The 23,881-nt window shown below is 34.6% G+C and overlaps 2 protein-coding genes across 8 annotated transcripts; one reads left to right on the top strand and one right to left on the bottom strand.

Moving 5' to 3' along the window:
• Window positions 1-5,838: 5,838 nt before the first annotated feature.
• Window positions 5,839-14,782, top strand: LOC112507761 (CBL-interacting protein kinase 32-like). Of its 5 annotated transcripts, none has more exons than XM_025112458.1 (16): window positions 5,839-5,929; window positions 6,217-6,327; window positions 7,149-7,329; window positions 7,615-7,677; window positions 8,411-8,482; window positions 8,635-8,742; window positions 8,859-8,939; window positions 9,780-9,833; window positions 9,933-10,058; window positions 10,137-10,226; window positions 11,409-11,531; window positions 13,280-13,390; window positions 13,642-13,755; window positions 13,853-13,909; window positions 13,997-14,071; window positions 14,574-14,782. In XM_025112458.1, the coding sequence occupies exons 3-16, from the start codon at window positions 7,159-7,161 to the stop codon at window positions 14,646-14,648; spliced, it is 1,320 nt and encodes a 439-aa protein (XP_024968226.1). In that variant the 5' UTR covers window positions 5,839-5,929; window positions 6,217-6,327; window positions 7,149-7,158; the 3' UTR covers window positions 14,649-14,782. The 5 variants fall into 5 exon arrangements, with proteins under 5 accessions (XP_024968226.1, XP_024968254.1, XP_024968244.1 ...); XM_025112486.1 differs by having other exon boundaries at window positions 5,857-5,929; window positions 6,217-6,337; XM_025112476.1 differs by having other exon boundaries at window positions 5,887-5,980.
• A 331-nt stretch (window positions 14,783-15,113) lies between these two features.
• On the bottom strand, window positions 15,114-20,750 carry LOC112507787. Of its 3 annotated transcripts, XM_025112518.1 has the most exons (9): window positions 20,330-20,750; window positions 19,331-19,553; window positions 19,193-19,245; window positions 18,979-19,015; window positions 18,396-18,467; window positions 15,988-16,092; window positions 15,619-15,775; window positions 15,454-15,530; window positions 15,114-15,384 (listed from the first exon to the last, which is right to left on the bottom strand). In XM_025112518.1, the coding sequence occupies exons 1-9, from the start codon at window positions 20,440-20,442 to the stop codon at window positions 15,328-15,330; spliced, it is 894 nt and encodes a 297-aa protein (XP_024968286.1). In that variant the 5' UTR covers window positions 20,443-20,750; the 3' UTR covers window positions 15,114-15,327. The 3 variants fall into 3 exon arrangements, with proteins under 3 accessions (XP_024968286.1, XP_024968270.1, XP_024968277.1); XM_025112502.1 differs by having other exon boundaries at window positions 19,331-20,750; XM_025112509.1 differs by having other exon boundaries at window positions 15,619-15,772; window positions 19,331-20,750.
• Between the last annotated feature and the right edge of the window lie 3,131 nt (window positions 20,751-23,881).

Below are 23,881 nucleotides of genomic sequence, written 5' to 3'. Positions count from 1 at the left end.
GGGAGGAGATGCTCAGGCTGAGGGGGAGCCAGAGCAAGAGGGATCTAGGAACAAACACATATACTTCCCAATCCCAACTCCTAGTGGAAGCACATCATCTGATCCAGTTGGTCGAGCAACATGAATCATTGAAATAGATGTGCACGCCTTGAACCCGCATCGTCCTAGCCAGCCAAAGGTTGCATCTGCCTCTGGTCAATATAGCCAAAGGGAAACCACACTTCAGACTTCATCCTGTCAAAAGGGTGAATCCTTTGAAAAGATAAGTGGCATGTCTCCCCATGCCATGATACAATCCCAAACAGAGGAATTTGTTTCCTCTGCACTAGCGCTATTGTTGGAGCAAAATGTTGTATTCAAGTTCCTGAGCTTAAACTATTTTATTTTCTTTGTAATTTTTTAGTTGTTATTTCCTTTTATAGAAAAGTAGTTTACTTTCTTTTTTATAGTTGTTGCTATAAATAGCAGTTGGTTAGTTTTGTTGGTAGCGCATACAAAAAGTTGACAAATCATTCATACACATTTTATGAGATTGAGAGAGAATCTGTAATAGTGATCAAGAACTTGTACTCAACAGTTTGTGCAATAAACCTGCCGACTATTTTACTTCATTCTATTCTTGAATTTGGTATTGAATTGTTGACTGTGAATTGAATCAGGGATCACAATTGCTATCAGAGCTTAATCAGATCAATGAGATTGGATTTGGATGAGATTCTTGACTGGAATTCTTGATTTTTTGTATTCAAAAGTTTTTGTTACTGTTCTTGCAATTTATGCTTAATTCTACCTGTTTGATCCATATTTGTCAAGTTGGTTTCTATTGATTTTGTTTCTGCATGTTTTGGCGAACCTTTTTATGGAAAAAAATTGCATAAATTTGCAATTTTTGAGTCAATTTTGGTGAATTCTTGAATTCTGGTGTTAAGTGTTCTTCTCATCGGCCGTTGAGTGTTAATCATTCGATAAGGTTGATTTCATCTCTTGTTGAACTTTGTGTTGAAGTGTTCTTCATCGTTTAAGTCTATATTTTGACCAAGTGTTTGTTTTCATTGTTCATAACACTTGTTGATTTCTTAAATAGTAACTTCATCGCTCAATATTTGAGCGATTTAGGTCTGTTTTGATTGTTCATCGCCGATTTTGTTGATCAATATCTTGTTGTCATCGCTTATTACTTGTGTGATTTGACTTGATTGAATTGTTCATCGACTAGTGCTTTGTCCGATAAGCATTCTTATTGATCAAAGAGGTGTCCGGAGACCCTCTTCAAGTCTTCATCGCTTGATTCTTCTGCAAAATTATTTTCATCATACAACAGACTTGTCCGGATACATTGTTCATCGATCATAATTTTGTTCGGATATCTTTGTCTTGTCGATTATTGATCAAGCATTTCTCATCGGTCACAAAACTATCCGATATTCTTCTTCATCAGTCACAATAGTTGTCCGATAATCATCCTTATTGTTCATATTTTCATGTTTCAAGTTTTGTCCGATAACCTCTCTTATTGATCAAGTCTTGTTCGATTACCAGTCTTATCCGGTAAAGTGTTGTCTGATAAAGTCTATTCGATATTTTTTTCATTTGTGTCCGATATCTTTGAGCATTGTCCAATATCTTTGAGCTTTGTCCGATAAGAAGTCATTCTAGAAATTTTTCTAATTGTCAAGAAATTCCTTTCTATTGTGTTGTGTTCAAATCCAGTCTTTGTTAATTTCTGTAAAAGATCATTTTTTCAAGTCTTAGTAAAATTTCAAACGATATATTGAGCATAGATTCAGATTCCATTCCCCCGGTTCATGCTGTTGGTGAGTATATGCAATAGAAAGTTCGGATGATCCATTTTCTAGACAAAAATATGAGATATTAATGCTATCCATCAAGAATGGACCTTACATCAGCTACATGGATCTACCAGAACAAACAACTACTGATGGTATTGTTGTGCCTTCTTCTAAAAGAAAGAAAGATCGTCAGTATTACACTGAAACTGAGAAGCAAAAGGTCCTTATTGATAAGAAAGCATCGACATACATGTTGATGGCAATTCCAAATGAACTTTTTAACAGAAATGACAGTAGAGGATCAACGAAAGAACTCTGGGATGAGCTTGAGAAGCAAATGCTTGGAAGTGAGAAGTCTATCCAGACAAGGATGAACTAGTGTATAAGTGCATATGAAGGGTTCGGGGCTCGAGAGAACGAATCAATCACTGAATCCTACAATAGGTTCAATGTGATTCTAAATGACTTAAGGAGGAATGGTATTCAGAAATCCATGTCTGAGATAAACTACAAATTTTTGAAGAATTTAAAGCAGAATGGAACACTCTTGCAGATGAATAAAAATATGTCAGAGAAGGACATACATGATCTGTATAGCATTTTATATGAACAACATGAAACTATGAGAGAGTTGATGGATGAAAAGAAGAAGATTGCTGACTCTTTGGCTTTGTTGTCTAGGAAGCAAGGGAAGAGTAAAGCTGAAGCAAAGAGCTCAAAGTCTTTGAAGACAGAGTTAGAACAGACTGAAAGTGAATCAATTGAAGATTCCTCTACTGATTCTGATGACGACATTTGTGAGTTCTCAAAGAAACTTGCTTTGCTAACCAAGAAGTTTCAGAAGAGGTTTGGTAAGAAGGAATTTGTGAAGTTTGACAAGAGCAAAGGGAAGGAGATCAAGCAAGAGAAGTTCAGTAAGCCAAAGACCAGAAGGAAGCTAAAGCTGAAGAAAGCAGATGTTTCAATTGTAGGAAGCCTGGATACTATATCAAGGATTGTCGTTTTAAGAAGTTCAAAGAATTATATTACTCAAGAAGGTTCATTTGGCAAAAGCTCTTGAGGACGGCACAACCTTGGTAGAGAAAGAAGAAAGCTGGCTCATAGATTCATCAGATGATGAAGCTGCTCATTTTACTAAGTCAACATGTGCTTAATGGCAAGGACTGAAGCAGAAGGCTCATCATCTGAAAATGAATATGAGGTACAAAATTCTTTAAATACTGAACTGATGAAAGAAATTGAGAACATTAATGCTGAATTTAAAATCTTGAAAGACAGATTAAAAGGTGAAAGAGCTTTAATGCTCAAATTCAGAGAAGAAAGTTGCGGCTATAAATGCTTAAGTGAGGGTCTTAGGGAAGAGCAAGAAATTCTGAAATCTGAAAAAACCAAAATTGAAAATGACTTCTAGCTACTTAAAAAGAAGTTGAGTGAAGTAGAGTGTGAAGGAGATAATGTTCTATTAAACTTTGACGTGATTTTTGTTGAAAGGTTAAATCTTCATGATAAAATAAAAAGTAGGAAGATATCAACTATAAAAGAGGCCAATATGAACAAACTCTAAATATTTTGACAAATAAACCCAAAGATACTATATTTTACAATCCACAAATGGGTTTGGGTTTTTCAGAAAATGACACGTTGAAAAAGGCCCATAAATCTTTATATGATTTTGATCAGTGGGGATCTGCAAAATCTGCAATTCCTTTTAATAAGGAAATCTTCGTCAAATCTGAATCAGAATCACCTGTTTTTGATAAAATGTTATAGTGATAAAACTGATGAAGAAAATTTTGATAAATCAAATTTTAAATCAGTTGGGCTGAAATACGATGATCTGAACTCAAGCTACGAGATTAGAGAAATTAAATTTTCACATACTGAGCTTGATTCATTGTATCCAATTGAAAGCTTTCAAAACAAAACTTCATCTGTTTTTCAATCATCTTCCAAGAATCCTGAAAAGCTTTCTGAATTTGTTGAAAGCATGACTCAGAAGTTTTTGAAAATATTTTAAATGAGTCAGATTCAGATCAGAAATATAGGTGGTATATGATTCAGATAAGACTGAGGAGATTACTGAACAGGATTGGAAAGTGCATCCAAACCCTACGTTTTGATTCAAATTTGAAAATATCAGTTTTGAAGAAACAAATATATGATCTTGAAGAAGAACTAAGAGATGAAAAATAATTACATCTTATTTCTCAAAATAATTTTCTAACCAAATCAAATGAGTTCGAAAGCCAAGTTTCAGAGTTGACCATGCTTATTGTTTGCAAAGATAAGCTGCATGTGTCCAACATGAAAAAAGATTTCTGATTTGGAAAATGAATTAAGTTCGTGTTTTGATGATCGTACTCAGCTTATGAGTAAAATCATTAAGCTTGAGGAGGATCTCAAAACGTCTTCAAGATCAGTTGCTAAAACTTTAGAAGATGTTCAGATTGCTTCTAACTCTAAAACAACTATTACTGAAAATATAAATCTGTCTATGAGTACCTTTGAAAAGGGAGAGCCTTCAAATACTAAAAATAAGAATGTTTCTAAGGTTTCTCTCAAATCCATCAAATCTGTGATGAATGTTAAATCTGAATCTTTATCTGCTAAGCGTTCTACTAACTCAAAATCCTTTTCTGTGACAGAATTGTTAAAGATTGGTAAAGACTGCAAGAAGAAGTCTTCACATTACAGTTAAATGATAAAAGGATTATTCATCATTAATCAACTTATATGAACCCTAAGTTCCAACTACAATATTACTGTTGGTTAAAATTGTGAACTTACTATCAATATTTACATAATATATGGATACCTCTTTCTTAATATTTAGAAACATCTAACATTCTGATAAAACCTTTGTAGTATATAGGCGTATATAAGTTGTATGTTGGATACGGGCGCATTTAGCCTTCATGATGATTGGTTTTTGGCTATTATGTATGTTAATTTGCTTGTGGGGATTCTATGTTTATATAGGAAGTTCAAGTTGGAATGGATCCTGTTGGAGAGCTTCAATATCCATCTTGCCCAAAGAAAAACGAAATACGGAATTCCCATGAATTGGAGTCTTCCAATGTTGTAACCACCTTTTTGATCACATTCATTGGATTAAATCTATCTAAAGGTTGAAATTTGTTTTCAGGTTTCCAACGTTTTGCTGGTTTCATTTAAACCTCCCCGTATTATTCTATTTCTTACAATAAACTTTCTTTTTTTATAGGTGTCATTTTTTTAGTCAATCGGCTTTCTTCAAAGAGAGGTGTGATTTGTTGGATGTCTGCTAAAGCTGAATCATCCTTATATAAATTTTTAGGGTGTTTTTATTTTATTTTTAATAGATTAAACTTCAAAGAACGCTTTTATGTAGTCAAGGGAACCTATTTTGAGAAGGATCTCATCTTAGATGGAGTTGATCTAATTCATTTGTTTATTGTATATTACATTTGATAATCAATTTAATTAAACTAAATTTGTACATTCGATTAATACTGGTAGATGATTAAATTTGTTTGGTTTTATCCAATATTTGGGTCAATTATTTAATCATTTTTACCATATTCGTACATTAAGATGCAAATACAAATATTATGTAAAATATTTTTTTTTTATGATTCAGTAGTAAGTTAGATTGATGTGAATATATTGAATTTTTAACTATCAGATATTTTATCAACGTTCGAGTTCATTGAAACCATAACACTTGTTTACTTAAATCGTTTACATTTATAACTCCCAGTACACTGTACGGGGTATACAACTAGTAATATCGATTCTATACATGACCGGTCTCAATCTTAAACAAGTCTTAAATATGGGTCTCTAACGGGCCGTTTTCAATTTGGCAATTTAAAGAGTTATAGATAATTTTTTTAGCAGTGATGCAGGTCCGTACACATGCGAAGACACATGACACATGGGACCGGAGGAGGTGGGTGTCGTCGCATATGTGGAGGGTGTTGGACGGCATGGGGGGTCTGCTTCATGACCCACATGGATCAGACCGTAGATATGCTGGATTTGCTTCACCAATTTTTCATTATTTTCCATTCAAAGATAGACAACGAATCATCCTTCCTCTGCTATCCCTTTCCCAACAGCGCATACTTCTGCTCCATCTCAATATCAGTAAATCTAGGGTATACTCTGCTTCATTTCTCTAATTTGCACTTCTCTCCTGGCTCATTTATGTATGTATTCTTGATGTTTTTTGCTTATTTTTACTTACATATATATATATTTATGCACATATGAATGTGTTTTTGTGTGTGTGTGTGTGTGTTTCAGTTCTGGAAGTTTCATTCTTCCCACTGTGTTTTTCTTACTATAGGAACTGCGATTTTGATTTAGTTGTTTTGAGATAATTCTTCGTCGCATATAAGCTGTGTCACTGGATCTACTTAGTTATCTTTGATTTTTGGTTCAGATTAACCGCTAAAGTTACTGTTTCTGGTACTGCGTGCTCGGGAAAGACTGTTTACAATAACTTTTCTGGAAACAGAGCTAACTCTGGTGCACAGGGGTCTTTTTCAGGAAGGTATGCGTGTGTAAGTTCAATATGGAGTTGAACTCAGCATTATTTACTCTCAGTTACCTTACAAATTTCTGAAATTTTAATCTGTTATTTGAAATTAGCTAATGAATCATGTTGTGGTTTTGTATAATAATGGATCCCCTGTGATGAATGGTATTTCATAAACATAGGATCTACCATGTGAAAGATACCAAACACGTGTAATCACAATGCATAACAAATCAATAAAAGATCACATACCTCCAACCATTGATACAATTCAATCACTGCAGAAAGATGGACTACTTGGATGAATTCTAAGCCTTGAGCAAAATTTTAGATTTTTAGTCATAGATATGCCAGGTTCCCAAATAAGAGGCCTGTCTTTTTTCTGAGAAAACTAACAAACATATAATGGGTGATTATCCCTAGGGTTATTACGATTATTATGGAAATATTGGACCACCAATTTTGAATTTTAAGTAAATTTACCAAAATTCCTTTCACTTGATGTTAATTGAAGAAACAAATATGGATGTAATGGATAATTGGTATAAACGAATGGAACCTTAATGTTTAGGTTCCCGTTTATATAAGTGTTCATGGGACCCATCAAGGATGTTCTGAGTTTTTTATATAATATTCAGGAATTTATTAACGGGTTACAAGATGCTTGACTTTTATATGAAAATTTTACTTTCGCCACATAAAAGGATAAAGAGTGCTGAAGTAGACTGTCGATGTAAGTTTGTGTGATTGATAGTAGGTTCCTCAAATGATTTTGTTGTTAATCATAGTGTGAGTGTATATGAACTACTGACACATGAATAATGCTTTTTTAACAGATAAGCAAGGATGAACCCTCCCAAAATCAAGCGTCGAGTGGGTAAATATGAGGTGGGAAGGACGATTGGTGAGGGAACTTTTGCAAAAGTGAAGTTCGCTAGGGATTCTGAGACTGGGGAACCTGTGGCTCTCAAGATTCTTGACAAAGAAAAAGTTGTTAAACATAAAATGGCTGAACAGGTTAATTTAACTCTGACAATCTCCTGTTTTTTATTGTCCCAGGGGGAATGAGAAGTGTTTTTGGACTTGTGACTTTCCTCTCTCTCATGTGCACACACACATGCATGATATATTTTAACATCATTATATAATGTTGTTCTTATAACCTCTTTAAAGCCTTTTGAAATTTGATGAATGATTTTCACTGCTTTGTCTATGCAGAATGAAATATTTTACACTTTGCGCTTCCCATATATCAAATTCGTTCTTTTACTTCCTTTCTTATGTATTATCTCGGGGATGCAGATAAAAATGGAAATAGCAACTATGAAGTTGATAAAGCATCCAAATGTCGTTCGCTTATATGAGGTCTCTCTCTCTCTCTCAAACACATATGCTTCGCATGAGTACGTTGTCTGCTCGACCATAGTGATTATCTGAAAGGCTAGATATCTATTCAATAAGGATCATTGTTCCTTCTTCTATTGAATGTTTTAGCAGTGAAATATACGGTGCCGTTGATCTAGGTAAAGATCATATGCTACCTATGGGAGTCTAGATTTTGGCCAGACCATTTTCAGTACTGAAGTGGCATGGTCGGAATCTTCTATTACAACTAAACCTTGAAACAGTACTTTACACATGGTCCAAAATGCAGCATCATCCTCCATTGAACACTTGTGTCATACCAAAATCTAGCAAGGAAATGGCTCAATCTTCATTTTTTTTGCAATATCTGCATACTTCCATAAACACTCGTCTAGATCTTATAAATCGACTTAAACATAACATCTGATGGATGCATATAGTGCTATAAGATCTGTTGTATAAATGATGCTGCAAAAGAAGACGATACATGAGGTTACATTTACATTTAGTCTCCCGCACCACAATTATTATCCTACAAGTAGTGTCTGTATGCTTATCTTTTTATAATCTTATTGGGAATAACATGGAACTCCTGGTGACCTTTCTTTTAATATCTCATTTTCTTCAATAATTAGATTTCCAAAAGAGGACAGGGGTTTAAAAATCATGCTGAACAGTATCTAACAGTAATATTATGTTATGTGTAACCGCTAACAATGTTCTCATCCTTCAGGTTATGGGGAGCAAGACCAAGATATTTATCGTTTTGGAGTTCATTACAGGGGGAGAGCTTTTTGATAAAATTGTAATTCACTGATCTTTATACACGTGTATTTTCTTGTCATTTGGTTTTTTTTAATTTGATTTGTCAACGTTCATGCACAAAATGCGTGAAAGATTTCCCCCATTTACGGGAGTAGAAAGAATGAATCTTAATGTTACACTTTGGTTACGAAGGTGAACCATGGACGAATGCATGAAGATGAGGCCAGAAAATATTTTCAACAGCTCATCAATGCCGTTGACTATTGCCATAGTAGGGGTGTCTATCATAGAGATCTAAAGGTAGTCAACATGGTCTTTTCTTTTAAAAACTCCTCTTCACCTAGTAGTTATTAGTGAATAATGATGTCCTTCTGAATTTATAGTCTCATTACTTTTTAACATTGCTTTTGCTGCAGCCGGAAAATTTGCTTCTGGATATTTCAGGAAACCTCAAAGTTTCTGATTTTGGATTGAGTGCCCTTTCTCGACAAGTTAGGGTAAATAAATATGAGATTACATATTCTATATTTCTTCAAGTTCATGTTAAATCCATAGACTGAACGTTATAACATGTGACCGGTATATGAACTGTGACATCTTGATTCCCAATGTATCATCAAAATTCATGAACTATATTTCAGGTTGTTGGTACGGTTTAGCTGTTAAAAAGACTGTTCTGCCCTCAAAAATGCCTTCTCTTTGCCCCCCTTCTTTGTGAAGAATGCAACCCTTCTTTTTTTGTTGTTTTCCATCCAGTGTTTTCAAATTATGATTGGGCACTAACCGTTAGCTTGGATCCCATCTGATCATACCAAAGCACTGCAGTACAAAGGCAGTGTCAGTAGCTCCCATAGAACTTTGTACAAACTGTCATACATCACAGGGTGATTGGCTTGCGAAGGAAAAAAATATGGTTTGCCAATGTTACCATGCATACAAACATAGTGTTTTCATTTTCTTACGGAAAATATAGGGAATTTTTTAAGCATATTATGTGAAAAGGAAATGTAAGAGGCCCTTCCAATTGAAATCTTAGGTTAAGCAAGCCTAGTTGGAAGCAGGAGTAAAGAATGATATCCTAATATAACCTTCAACTCTATTAAGAGTCGATGTAAATCCAATATGACTTCTAATACTTCTCTTAGGGTTGGAGTGTACAAATGTCCCAACTTTGTTACGGAAGCATGAACGGCACAACTGCAGATCTAGTCATATTAGTCTTGTTAAGGTCTGACAGGGTATCTGTTACTTTTAACCTCTTGCTGCTGTATGGATATATTTGAGTTTAGAATCAGTGTATGAGTTGGGTTTGCACTTAAATTTATGTTTTTTTACAGGATGATGGCTTGCTTCACACAACCTGCGGAACTCCAAATTATGTGGCTCCTGAGGTGCAGACAGCTGTTAATATTATGCGCTCTTTCTTCAGTATCCGTACACATCTTCCCCATGTGCTTGTCCATGTAGTGATGATATTTCATCCTTTTCAGGTCTTGAATGACAGAGGCTATGATGGGGCAACTGCAGATTTATGGTCGTGTGGAGTCATACTTTTTGTATTGCTTGCAGGTTACTTGCCATTTGATGATTCTAATCTTATGAACCTATACAAAAAAGTGAGCATTATATTAACTTGTGTATGCAGTTGATTCCCTATCATCATCATCACCTTTTTAGTTACTTTGGGTGTGTAGATTTCAGCTGCTGAGTTCACTTGTCCTCCGTGGGTCTCCTTTAGTGCCATAAAGTTGATAACTCGCATATTAGATCCCAACCCCATGACGGTAAGTGTTTGTACTTGTATAGACGTTTGTTATTGATGTAATGGCTTCGTCATTCCATGAATAAGTTTTATGCGGGGTAGCTCTTGACCAAAACAAAGCACCTTGAAATTAGTGTCCTCTATATATGGATGGAATGCAACTTATGCAAGACATATTTATTTATTCATTTAAAACAGCCTAACAGTCGTATAATATAGTTTGGATGCATGAGCTGTCTTCACCTGTCAAAGTTAACAAACAAAATGTAAATACTGGGAAACTAGGAAAGTAAATCTTTCACATAAACATATTTTTAAAAAATGTTCGAGGAAGACATTGCTGAAAATTTGAAGTAGTTTTGAATATGTTATGTTTGATATGATTGTTTGGCTCTCCATTAACTAGCTTAAACTTTTAGATGAGTTGGGAACTTGTCACGGTATGATTTCACATGTCAATCTTAGTTAACAACATAGAACTAATTTTGGTATTGAAAAATGAAAAATTGGGTTCATATTTCCCTCCCCTCAACAAAATTCATTACTTGTATCAATTAGTTTACAGCTTAGTGGTCCCTAAGGAACTATGTTGTTCTTTATTCAAAATAAAAAGGAACTGTGTCATCAAAGTAGACAATTACATGCCATATTCCCACCAATAGCTCAAATGATCACAAGTAGGTGATTTGCATGTTATATATTGTGCTCTCAAGTCTCTAGTTATCTTCCCCAGTCCTTCTCCGTCTTCTCATGTACTCCCTCCATCCCAAAATAAGTGTCCAGAATTGAAATGGCACAGTTTTAAACATTCATAATTATTACACTTTTTAGTTAACCAAACGACAACTTTACACTTATTTAATTTCTCTCTCTTCACAACTCTTAAATATTTGTGCATGAATTAAGGGTATACTTGAGAATTTAGTTATTTTTTTCCGAAACTTGACACTTATTTTGTGACAAACACAAATAGAAATGTCCGCACTTATTTTGGGACGGAGGAAGTATTTAATTGTAGTACCAGCTCGATAATATGCATACATTAAAAAAGATCATTGTGATGCAACTATTTGCAAGTACTAATAGAGCATTAGTAACTGTATCCGAGTTCCTTGCAGCATTTAGGTATCACTATGATCAATCCTTGACAGCCTATGTACATGCAAATAACTATTCCTATCTTAACACCCTATTTCTGTGGCAGCGGATCACGATACCCGAGCTTTTGAATGATGAGTGGTTTAAAAAAGGTTATAAACAACCAGAATTCATCGAGAAAGAAGAGACAAATTTTGATGATGTGGAAGCTGCTTTTCGCGATTCTGAAGTGAGTTTACCAAGTTTATTATACTATATATAATCTTCAAACCTTTTTCCGAGCGATGATTATTAGATATAAAGGATGTTCAATATTTTTATATTTTCAGGGTCTGCTATCTCAGCACATTGGCCCATTAGTGACTCTTTTTTGCTTATTTCAATAATAAATTAAGCTTGTTCATTTGCTTCACATGGCATCAGAGCACCATGCTCTTGGTATTAGAACATGATCAATTGTCCCTGACAAATGGAAGAGCAACAAAAAATTTAACATGCTGGAAAAAAAATCATCATGCACTACCGACTGAGCTTGAACAGTGCCACTGCCTTTCGCCTTCACATGGTCAATCAAAACATTGATTCAGATATGAAGGCAGGTCATGATTCTGCTGTTAACTTGATTTAGGTGGGTTGCAAGAAATTGTCCATCTTCATTCATTGAAAAGGTTTGCTCAAAGGAGTTCCCAGAGTCTGGCAGCTAACATCTCATGTTCACCTGCTTCAATTGATAAATCGAATGGACTAATTTTTGCAAGTCCTTGCCACGGAAAGGAGTATTAGTGAGGAATTCTCACAGATTTTACAGGACAGATCACTGATTTGATATGTCGAATATTCATTTCCCTTCTCTTGTATGACGTATTGACTCAGCTAGAGTCGAAGTCAAAGCGGATCTAAAAATACTGTCCATTTACGCATCTTGGTTCATTGTTGGCGTTTCTAAGAATCATGGGTTTGGTAATTGACCTAATGTGGTAGCATACTTGTCTTGTGATGGATGGTAAAGCTGTAAAGCAAATGATATAACTGATGGAAGAAGAGAACGTTCTAGTAGAAATTTCTGGAAAGGATTTGTGCTCCATGATGGGCATGCTTTAGCTTGACCAGTTTGCAAAATCTAGATGGTTTCACTGAGTCATTTAGAAAAAATGACCTCCTGACTATATAAGAAAAAATGGGTTTATATTCATGAGGAGGTCATGGATTTAATTAAAATCTCATTTAAGGTTACATACCTAAATATCTCTGGTTTCACTTAGTGTGAAAAAGATTTGTGGTCCATATGTCTTCTTCTGGGAATATGATATCTTGGAAGAGTAAGAAGCAGCAAGTCTTTTGTCTCTCTAGAACAAAGTCTGAGTATGGGGTCATGCTGCATACACGTTACTTGACTTTTGTTCAACACATTCCTCGCTTAGTTTGATGGAGACGCATTGGAATAATGAGGCTTCTGTGCAAACATTTCCAAGAATCATATTTTTCATGATTGTAACAAGCATATCGAGATGGTTGTCATTTTGTTTGTAAGAAGGTGGTTGGCTATTCTAAAAAAGTCTCCAATTGAGTCAGTCTCCGTGGGTATGGTCAGACAACTAGGGTACCTTGGTCCTGATATCGTGACAAATACCCTTTTTATATGTATTGTGGTTTTCAATCTTGGCAGTTGGCCTGCTATGTACTCTACATATCTTTTGCTCTCGCATTATCAACATGCTTTTCAGTCCCCAACTTTACAAATGTTTAATTCTGTTTCTGTGAAAGACCATATATTTGGTTTCCGACCGAGTATCATGTGAAAGAAAAGAAAGACATCCGGCTGTCATGAATGTTTTAGAGTTGATATCTATTTTCACATAGAGGTCAACTCGAAATGTCGCTTGCTGTCTCATTATGAAATTAAACTTTTCTGTTCCTTTATTTTGCGATGCTTAATTCAGTATCTGTGGAAGTTCATATATATTTGGTTTAAAACAGGAGTATCATGTGACAGAAAAGAAAGAAGAACTCCCAGCTGCCATGAATGCTTTTGAGTTGATCTCTATGTCCAAGGGGCTCAACCTTGGGAATCTTTTTGAGCTTGAACAGGTTAATACTCTATTTTTCTGTAGCCTTTACCTGTTGAATGTGGTTTCTAATATACCAATAGCCTTTTAATTATTGATATTACAGAATACATCTTTTACGTTATGACTTGCATATCTTCGCTTTCAGTATGATGTATATCAAGTAGCATAGATCAAAGTACAATTCAATTTGGGTCATTGCAATATCTATTGTCATTCTATATTAATACTGAATTTCAATGGTATCTGGGCTGGGAATATACGTGGCTGCAGGGATTCAAAAGGGAGACAAGATTCACATCAAGATGCTCAGCAAATGAGATAGTTAGTAAAATCGAAGAAGCGGCACGACCTCTTGGTTTCGACGTGCACAAGAAAAACTACAAGGTTGGAAAAAGTTGCCTCACTTACTCTATTAATATGAACTTAGAATGGCTAAGGTTTGTGGATGAGTAAATCAATCATTATCTGTTTTTCACCTCAGTTAAGGCTTGAAAATATCAAAGCTGGGAGAAAGGGAAACCTCAATGTTGCTACCGAGGTAACATGTTGTGAAGCATAAATGATAAAATGATTTTAATGATTTTCTTATACATAGAGTATCTTTCAATTTGTACTGTTTTACCAGGTATTTCAAGTAGCACCATCACTTCACATGGTTGAGGTACGGAAAGCAAAAGGAGACACTTTGGAGTTTCATAAGGTATGATATTCTGCCCAAGATATGTTTCAAGTAGCATTCGTTATTATAATCATTATAAGGTTAATATTAGTATATCCTTTTGCTAAATATGGAGAAAAGATGTCTTCTTCTTTTTCAGCTCTAAAGTTCTGCCAGGGTCGCACTGCATTTTGTCTCGGGAATTTTTTTTCTGCTCTCGAGGATTCACCGACATTTGTCTTATTCAAATACAGGCTTAGATGACCTACTGATTTAGTGTTTAGATTTTGGTCCATTAAGCTTTTGGGTCTCATTGAACTTTATTTCCTCGTATATATTAGACCTAAAAATTGAATTTTAATGGGGTATGATGGAAAATGACATTAGAGGTAAACACAGAAACAACAGTGCACACTTACTTCACAGGAATCAAGTGTAGTAGGTATATCCTGATACAACAGACCAATCTGATTTGTTGCAATATTCTTATTGGTTTTAGTTTTTGATCTACTCATGTTCGTGTGTTTGTTTCTTGTTGGTGCAGTTCTACAAAAGACTTTCTAGTAGCCTTACTGATGTCGTTTGGAAAACAGAAGAGGATATGCAAGAACCCAAGTAAATTTAGGGCCTCCTGCTCTGCTTGTATTTTATTATCGTTGCCCATTTTTCGTGTTTTCAAAATGAACCATGCTGCATATTATGTTTGTGTCATCTGTTTGTATCGTCGCAAAAGTTGTAGATAGAAGACATGTTGCAAATTTGTTCATTTCATAAAAACCCAAGTTGTAAAATCTCTATATATTTAATAATTTTTTAAAAACTCAAAAGAGTCTTCTTTTGTACTTCCTTTTTTCTGCTAAATTAGATAGAGTTATGCAATGAGAATGGTCTTATTGGCCCAATTCCATTCCTATGGATCATGCTTATTTTGTATAGATTTAGTCTCTCATTTGTATAGGATGAAGTATCTTTTTTGAAGTACAGAAAAAGTCTCTCGTTTGTTAAGATTGAAGCATTTTCTTTTTAAGCAAGGCATGCACACTTCTTATCTTTGGTGACTTCCTGTGAGGTTGGGCTCTACCGCTAGGCAAATGACCCTTTGGTCTTTAGTTAAGGATGAAGTATTTTTGTGTGTGATTTTTCTCTTCTATTTTGAGTCCTAACAAATGTAATCGGAAATAAGGGAAAAGAGCTCCAAAGAAAAACTACGTCGTCTACTGTATGGTTGCATCATTCACAAGTGAATTTACTCTTGGCTATACACACAGTAAAGAATGTTGTATGTGATCCCTCAAGTGTCACAGTTCCATGCACATCAGTAGCTGCTCCTTGCTTGAAGCATCACTTGCAACAAACTGCAAAACATGCCAACTTCAATGACAATCTCAAAATAAAGAGAGAAAAAATCTAACGACTGTACAAACCTCGAGGCCCGCTTTTTTGTACAGTTCCTGAGCGGGCTTGTTGTCTGCGGATACATGGACAAATAGTTTCTTCATACCTAAACAAGAAACGCAATCAAAGAGGTGTTAGAATCCAATCATTTTTTTTAAATATATGGTAGGATAGGACGAAGTTGGAATACCGACCTACAGAGGTTGCAATATCAGTGGCCAGGCATAACATATTTGACGCAATTCGCCGGCGCCGGGCATATTTTGCCACAACGACATTTGAAACATATGCATACTTGTGTGCATCGAAAGGTTGCTTACTTGCCAAAACACCCGACTGCCTCTTTACCTCCTTAAAAGAAGAAAGAAAATGATTTATCCTTTTAAAGACCAAAATAAGAGGACGATAACATTAATAAGAAGGTACTCTCACCGTCCCATGAGCATTGCAACCTATGTCTCTAGACGTAGTTAGATGAAAGTGCTCTATTTATTACTAGTTAAACGTGGAAGAGACATTGCAACATATCCGATACTAAATCATTATAAGATGGGTGAATTTACCCCGGGATATGTTTCTCCTTGCAAATATTGTCGGATGCTCAAGTCCATAGTTCCAACGATACTGTTCAAGACAGTTCTTTTCACATTTTTCACTTCCTTCTTAACCTGAAATGTCAAAAGAAAAAACTCAACTGATAAAGTTACATGATTTTTACTAGATATGTGTATTTTAGATGCAGTATGTTAGACTACAGTTCAGATGACTCCTTGATTAACAGGCTGTTTATTTATAGCTTAACTAGGTTCGACCCCGTGTATTACACGGGGGGTATTTTAAATGAGAAAAACTCTGGACATTAACTCTAAAAGAGAACTCTGAACATTAACTCTGGAATACAAGAATTCAGAATTATGTTGTTTGAGTTTATATTGATTTAGGAGTGAAGCCCCTAAACGACGGGGCTCCGGGGGCAACGCCCCCGGTAGCGGGGTCCAAGGGGCAGAGCCCCTGGCTGGGGTCAGCTTGGAAATTTTTTTCCTGGATAATATTACTTTGTGAAAAATGCTTCAAAAATCCGAATTTGAAATTTTAAATAAAGTTTTGATGACCACTCCAGAGTTATAAGACTTACAACTCTGAATTTTCCTAGAGTTCTCATGCAGAAGACATCAAGAGACAGAGCTCTTACTCAAGAGTTAAGTGTCTCATATACAGAGCCCGTACTGTATTCCAAGCAAGATCAAGACTTAAATGCCAAAAAGGTTAAGTGCTTGATGCAGAGCTTCACTCCAGATGCAGAGCCTCTGCATAGTACATGCAGAGCCTCGATTTGACTCATGTTTTCATTCCAGTTTGAGTCTGTCTTATTTACACTTAGGGGGAGATTGTTATACCCGATCTTGTAAAAGTGCAAGTAAGAAGTTTCTTAATGTAGTCTTTAGGACTTAGTCTTTTGAAGCGGACTGGACCAACAACTCTCATGCAGAAGATATCAAAAGACAGCTCTTACTCAAGAGTTAAGTGTCTCATATACAGAGCCCGTGCTGTATTCCAAGGAAGATCAGGGCTTAAGCATCAAAAAGGTTAAGTGCTTGATGCAGAGCTTCACTCCAGATGCAGAGCCTCTGCATAGTACATACAGAGCCTCGATTTGATGCAGAGCTTCACTCCAGACACAGAGCCTCTGCATAGTACATGCAGAGACCTATGAGTCTCCTACTTCTAAATCTAGAGGCGAAATCGTTGGACGGGTCTCTAAATCTGGAAAGGAGGACTCCAGATTTTGGAACTCTGAACCGCCAATTACTCTGCGAAGGCGGTTATACCACGAATACGTGAAATTAACCGTCCGAAGAGACACATGTCACTTAAATAGACCTATTTGAACCGTAAGTGAAAATTGTGTATAGATACATGTTTAGGCGGAAAAAATCAATAACCGCCACGCAGAAACACACGTGTCCCAAAAGTTACTTATTTATTAGGATTTATAGATATGAGCGCAATGGTCTGGGCCGCTTATTTACTCAGCCATACACGAGGGATACTTTACAGCTTAATTGTTAGACCATTAAGCCAAAATGGCTATACGGAATAAGCCACGACCCCTCACTTGTCCCTGTAAGCCATATCGAACAAATTAATACCATAACTAATCCAACCCTCTCTCTTCGCCTCCCTCAAACCTGGTCCCCCGTCCCTCAAAACAAACATATTTATCCAGACAGACAACCCATACAGTCCCTGACTGTAATGTCAGCAAATTAGATGCTGAAAGATGCTCAAATAAGGTGAGGGAAATGAAATGCAAATGTTCTGCTTGCTGCATAACAACTTGGCAAAGGTTGGATGATGGGAAATATACATACAACAAGAGAAGAGATATATGAGTCGTGATAAGTTTCCATTCAACGTATAACACGACACCAAGACATACTAGTTCTGATAACTTCTGTTCAAAATACTCAAAAATTAGATTCTTTACATGGTAACTTTCGACCCTTACAATGCAGTCAGGTTGATTTTATGCTCAGCTCTATGTCTATGCTTAAAGAACTATGCATATGGCATTACAAAGAATAGACTCTTCAAATGATTGAACTACTTACTTCACATCTTATGCATCGACGCATATTTTGTAATACCAATTCGTGTAATAAGTGCCCCTGGATACCTATTGGTGGACCATTTAAGGAAACTTATGCCACAGTTGGGACTCGGGATATTGGTAAATGCTATGATCCTTGTGAAACTGGAATTGATTAAGGTGAGATATGATGCAAAAAGGAACGAGAACTAAGATGAGGAGCATATACTATTTGAGTCAACTATAACACGTTCATTGCTACTACTTTGTAGATTATTATGCTATTCCGGTTTCCAGATTTAAATACAGTAAGTAGATAAATAAACAAACATGGCAAGACAGAGAAGCAATGAAATAAAAAGAGCATCTGCTGAGACTTACAGCAACAAGACAGAAGCACTGCAACAAGTTCCCATCCTGTCCTGAACATCTTTTTTTCAAAGCTTTGAACTCCTTCACATTAAGTAAGATGTGGCATTCAGGATTCAATAATGGGGGCAAAGCAGAGTTTTTTTTATCATGTGGCATTCAGGATTCAATCATGTACCTTTCTTTTGTTCTTTATTTTTATGTTCTTTTAGAAAACCACATATATGATGGAGGAAATGCTAGAAAGACAGTTCAAGAAATTTTAAAAGATAAAAACAGAAACCATTGGAGATCCTGCCATAAACACTCCATCTGTGCAACACTAATAAAAATGCACAGGGTAGTTGCTTGTACCAACCAAAAATAATCTATGCATCGGTGGACCATAAGATGAGTAACCACCAATAATTCTGCTGGTATGAAAATTTTCTTTATATGTTCTCCCCCTGTTGCAAATCTTATCATCTCTTTATCATTATTATTAAACATCTTCACCCACAAATATGTAATGGTGTTATGTGTGAATTCATGTTTCACAATTCAAGTACGAAATATATTAACCCCGTATCAAAGAATTGTTGTCTTAACACATTACCTGATCAGCATACTTCATTTTAAAAATTTCAGCGTGCCTGAAAATTGACAGAGTGATGAAGTTAGCTCTACAAATTGAACATTGTCAAGATCTACCAAATAAACTGCATATATAAAGTTTATATACAAAAAGCAACAGCTAAAAACGGTGGCACAATTTGCTAAACTTCCCAAGAAGGTCAAGGTATACATATCTCAAATAGAAAATCACTAACCGCTTGTAGGATGAGGCTTCCCAATGAGCTTCTGCTCGCAGCCAAGATGCCATCTGATACGTGAAGCAATTTCAGAAAAATTAACTCAAGGAAAGAGGCTAAGTAAGGTAACAAGGAGTAAGAAAAAGGAAAACCAACCCAATATTCTTCATTCAATACTGCTTCACGAGCAATGTAACTACCAAAGCTACGCCTTTGCATGCCAAGGTATTCCTCATCGCGGAGCTGTAGTCGAGTAAAAATCAACTCAGGCTGCTTCGAGTCATCATTACTGGAAACAGCTGGGTGTCGAATGCTTTGAGTATTATCCCAGTGGGTCTCAAGGGTTCTACATCGAGTGTACGAAATTGGGAAATTCTCCCTGAAAGGATTAGGACCCATAAAAGATGGATGAATAATGATCGGATGTTGGATCGAAAAAAATCTTGATAAAATATCTTCAAGGGCCAGCCAGTGGCCCAATGAAATGGAAGAATTAGTTACATTTTTCATATGATTTCGTGTGGATACGCCAAAAATAAACAGGGTTCAATTTGTATTATTTTGCCCTCGTTTTGATGATTGACTTGAAACTTCTAATCATGCAAGCTTTCACAAAAATGATCGGATACAAGTTCAAAACAAGATATCTTGATAAAATATGTCAGTGTTAAGCCTGAAACTTCAGGGGTTCTCTTCCTCTTTTTGATGAATATTTCAATATGCAAAGAATACAAGTTAATACCATGATCACATCAACGCATTGTGTCTATAACAAGCAATTGGACCAATCTTCTCTGAAACACACTAAAAACCCTAATGCTAAAAGTCATTGAAAGAAATTAATATTAAATCCTTAATATCAGTTTATCCATTTGGCTATAATTATTCTTTCAGATACTCTGGATCTGAAATCCTTGATATCATTTTCCATAGTTGTAAACAAGTGAAACTATGTTAAACTGTAAAAGAACACACAAATTCTATAACATGTCAATTACGAATCAACACGATTCTACAATCCACTAAGATTTTCTAATGATTGAAACCAATGCTGTATACATATATCGATTATCAAGAAGAAAAAAAGATTGAATTCAACGAACATTAACGCCTGAATCAATGAAGAATAAGAAGGAAAATTGAAAACAAAAATACCTAAAAAGGTCTACGACAAGCAGAGAATCTTGTTTCTTGATGCGATTGGAGAAGACCAAAATTGGTTGTCGCACTTTGAAGTGAGGGATAAAGCTTCCATGTAACGAGTCCATTTTCGTTCCGATCACAAATGGTAATCAAAATCGCAGCAGAAAAAAGTTGTCGTTTCACCGATGATAACCGATGGCAATGCATGCCCCAAAATCAAGGGAAGAATCAGCAAATGCTTGTTGTATAAGAACCAACAGAAAAATCAAGAAGTGGAGTATCAAGGATCGGAAGGGGGTTTGAAAGCGTGGGAGAATTGGAATTAAAAGTGGAGTATTCCAGTTGAGGGTTTTGCAAAGATTCCGTTGGGTCTGTCATGGGAGCTTCATCACCGTTTACCGATCAAAAGACGAAATGGAATTAAAATTGGAACCACGTGTTACGTGGGAAACACGAGTAGTTTGGTTAATAATCTTAACATTGTCGGTATAAATAGGCGCATAAAATCTATTTTTGTAAATTTTTATTATTGAATTATACTTCCAATTTTATAATAATCTACTTTTAAACTATTTTTTATTAAAATATTATATTTTAATAAATTTACATATTATAACATTGAATAATTTTTTAATTTAAATTTATTTATTATATCAGATTTTCATGCTACTTCATTATTCATATAGGTTGTCCACATATACTATATTGATGTGATTTTTTTATTACAACATTGAACTTTTAAAATTATTTTATTATATTATTTACTAGTTCTTATTAAACAATTTACTTTTAATTTTAATATTTAGATATTTTACATGTTATTTAATAAATATATTAAATAAATTAAAAAAATTCTAAATTATTCATTAATATATCAATATTAATAAAACTAGTAGAAGAAAACTTATCTCGCTAATATTTTTAATAAATATGTGTTTTTTGAAAAAATAAAAATGAAATTTGTTCTTCTTTTATCAAAAAAATATCATCTTTTAAAAAATATATTATATTTGTTCAAAAAAACTTCCTTGACGTATAAATATATTAAATTAATTAGATTTTTTTGAATTATTTATTAATATAACAATACTAAAAATTATAGAACACAATTTATTTCGTTAACATTTTAGAGAGAACTTTAAAATATATGTATTTTTTTAACAACATAAAATAAAAAGTGTTACATTTTCTATAAACAAAATATATCTCGAAAATAATGTAGTATATATTTATTTAAGAAATATTTTACTCTAGAATATTTAATTTGCATGCTACTTAATAAGAAAAAAGTCAAAAAAACTAAATGTTTTTAAATCATAGTAATGAAAAATGAAAATCACTAATAATAATTCGAAATAAGTTTTTATTTTTATTTTAATTACGTCATCAAAATGATATGTCATCCACATCACCTCATTAAAGTCACACAACCAAAAAGGGTCAAGGGGTTAACCGGTTTAAAAGGTAACAGGTTACCCATTGCTACAATGAGTAGATTTTTTTTAAAGTATGATGCCTTAATAAAAAATAATTTGAAAGTACATTGCTATAATAAAGAAAAATAAAAGTAGAATGTTATAATAAGAAAATTTATTTCATGCATTTAAACCATATAAATATATATCAGTTGTTAATAAAATTATTAATAAATAATATTTAAATAATTAATAAAATCTAATTAGTTAAATTTTAATATATATATATATACATATATGCACGCGCGCGCGCGCACACACACACATATATATATATATATATATATGCATATATAAAAATTTATTTATGAATAAAGTTGTAAAATTAAATAAAATGAATAATAATAACGACGAGGTGTGGATAATTTATGCATCGTTTGTTTGACTAATGATGAATATGTATATCAACATTAAGTACGGTTAGTTGTTCAGGCCAGCGTGACCCGAAAGTCAACAATATACGACTATTATGTGTGAAGAGATACATGTAATATGTATTGATAATAAGTTATAGGATAATGTAAAATGTTAATAAATGTAATGACATACATGTAATACATGTTTTAGGAGGTGTAAGCCATCAAAAGTCTTGACTCTTGTTGGTTGTCAGTGAAAGCCTGATTCCAATAGTAGTTGGTGATAATTGAGTGTAAATTACAACCGAAATATACTCATTATCTACCTTAATACCTGTTGTTGACATGGTTGATAAAAAATAGAAAGATAAATTTTATACATGTTTACACTAAAAGATATTCTGATATTTATTCTGCATAGAGGTTGTAACACCCCCGTCCCGCGTGGTCAAAGACGGGAGATGCCACAATTGGAATAAAACAAACAACACGCTCTATAAAATAGAGCGGCTAATAAAATTTACTAAAAGATAATTACGTAACCACAGACGGAGATAACGTGTCTCAAAATACGGTCCCAAAATACCAGTATGTCTACATAGTCATCAAATTTTTAACAAAAGTATGACTTAATGAGTTATCTTCAATATTGTCATCTCCGTAACTCTCATCCCAAAATCCCTGCTAAGTCATGTACCTGCCGAGGACAAGAAAATCTCAGCTGAGCTTAATGCTCAATGAACGGATAATAATATAAATAAACAATGAATATGAGATAACAAGTTCAAAAACAATTTATAACGCCAAGTGATAATCCAAAAGAAAGTCAAAATGCCCCAAAAGCATGTCAAGGATCCGAAGACCAAACCGCATCATGAGGACGCATTATTCCCAAAGGATGATCAGTCCATTCAGGTACAAGTGAGGAAAGGGATGTGAGCACAACACATCAATCCTCTCCGTGGATTTAACCACGGCCACAATTCATTATCCGATAACGGTTCCTAGGATCGATCCATACRCCCTCTATTCGACCGGTACATAATCAAGTCCACTTTTAAGGACTATAAAAATGATGACGCCATGATCGTTTTAGTCACCATGGAAACATCTCAATACCGGTGCTCCAGTTATTGAGTGTATAGTAAAATGTCTCACAAATAAAGCAATAAAACAAGTCAAGTGATCAAAATGATCCATATTTCGAATAAGAATATAAGTCGTAATTCAAAAGGAAACAAAGTTCAATAACATTTGATAAGCATAAAGGAAATTCAGAACAAATTATTCGGAATTTATCACAGATTATCCGGATTAGGAAACCTTACGCAAATGGCTATCCCCGTGTCAAGTGAGATATGGAATYCGTACCTTAACCGAATTTGACAATTAACGCACGATCAAACGGAAATTCACGATCAAGTTTGATTTACCCGCATGCCTAACGAATGCATAAACGGTTACTATTTATAAAGCATAGAAACCATAATATAAATATTCTAATAAATTTACTTAGGTCATAATGTACTTGATACGAATTGAAACTCAAACGTAAAAAGTTAACCTTATTCTCTTTCAATCCAACCGTTTCCGACCCTCTTATTTCTAAGCATTTTTATCTTACTTAGAGACCAATATAGATTATATTGTCTAAATCAAAGTTGTAGATTGGCATCATACGAGTCTAATGCTTTTGAAATCATCTCATTTGGATCATCCATCTATTTTATATG

This window comes from Cynara cardunculus (assembly GCF_001531365.2).
Source record: "Cynara cardunculus var. scolymus isolate 2C chromosome LG 1, CcrdV1, whole genome shotgun sequence".
Lineage (NCBI taxonomy): Eukaryota > Viridiplantae > Streptophyta > Magnoliopsida > Asterales > Asteraceae > Cynara > Cynara cardunculus.
The sequence above is the reverse complement of the archived record's forward strand: the minus strand, read 5'-3'. Positions and strand labels throughout refer to the sequence as shown.

Coding starts and splice junctions, on each gene's coding strand:
- LOC112507787 (XM_025112502.1), bottom strand. CDS start 19,684: ATGAAAAATGTAACTAATTCTTCCATTTCATTGGGCCACTGGCTGGCC. Junction 19,016..19,192: donor GAAGCCTCATCCTACAAGCG/GTTAGTGATTTT, acceptor GTCAATTTTCAG/GCACGCTGAAATTTTTAAAA. Junction 15,776..15,987: donor AAGGAGAAACATATCCCGGG/GTAAATTCACCC, acceptor TCTTCTTTTAAG/GAGGTAAAGAGGCAGTCGGG.
- LOC112507761 (XM_025112458.1), top strand. CDS start 7,159: ATGAACCCTCCCAAAATCAAGCGTCGAGTGGGTAAATATGAGGTGGGA. Junction 7,330..7,614: donor AACATAAAATGGCTGAACAG/GTTAATTTAACT, acceptor TCGGGGATGCAG/ATAAAAATGGAAATAGCAAC. Junction 13,756..13,852: donor TGCACAAGAAAAACTACAAG/GTTGGAAAAAGT, acceptor TTTTCACCTCAG/TTAAGGCTTGAAAATATCAA.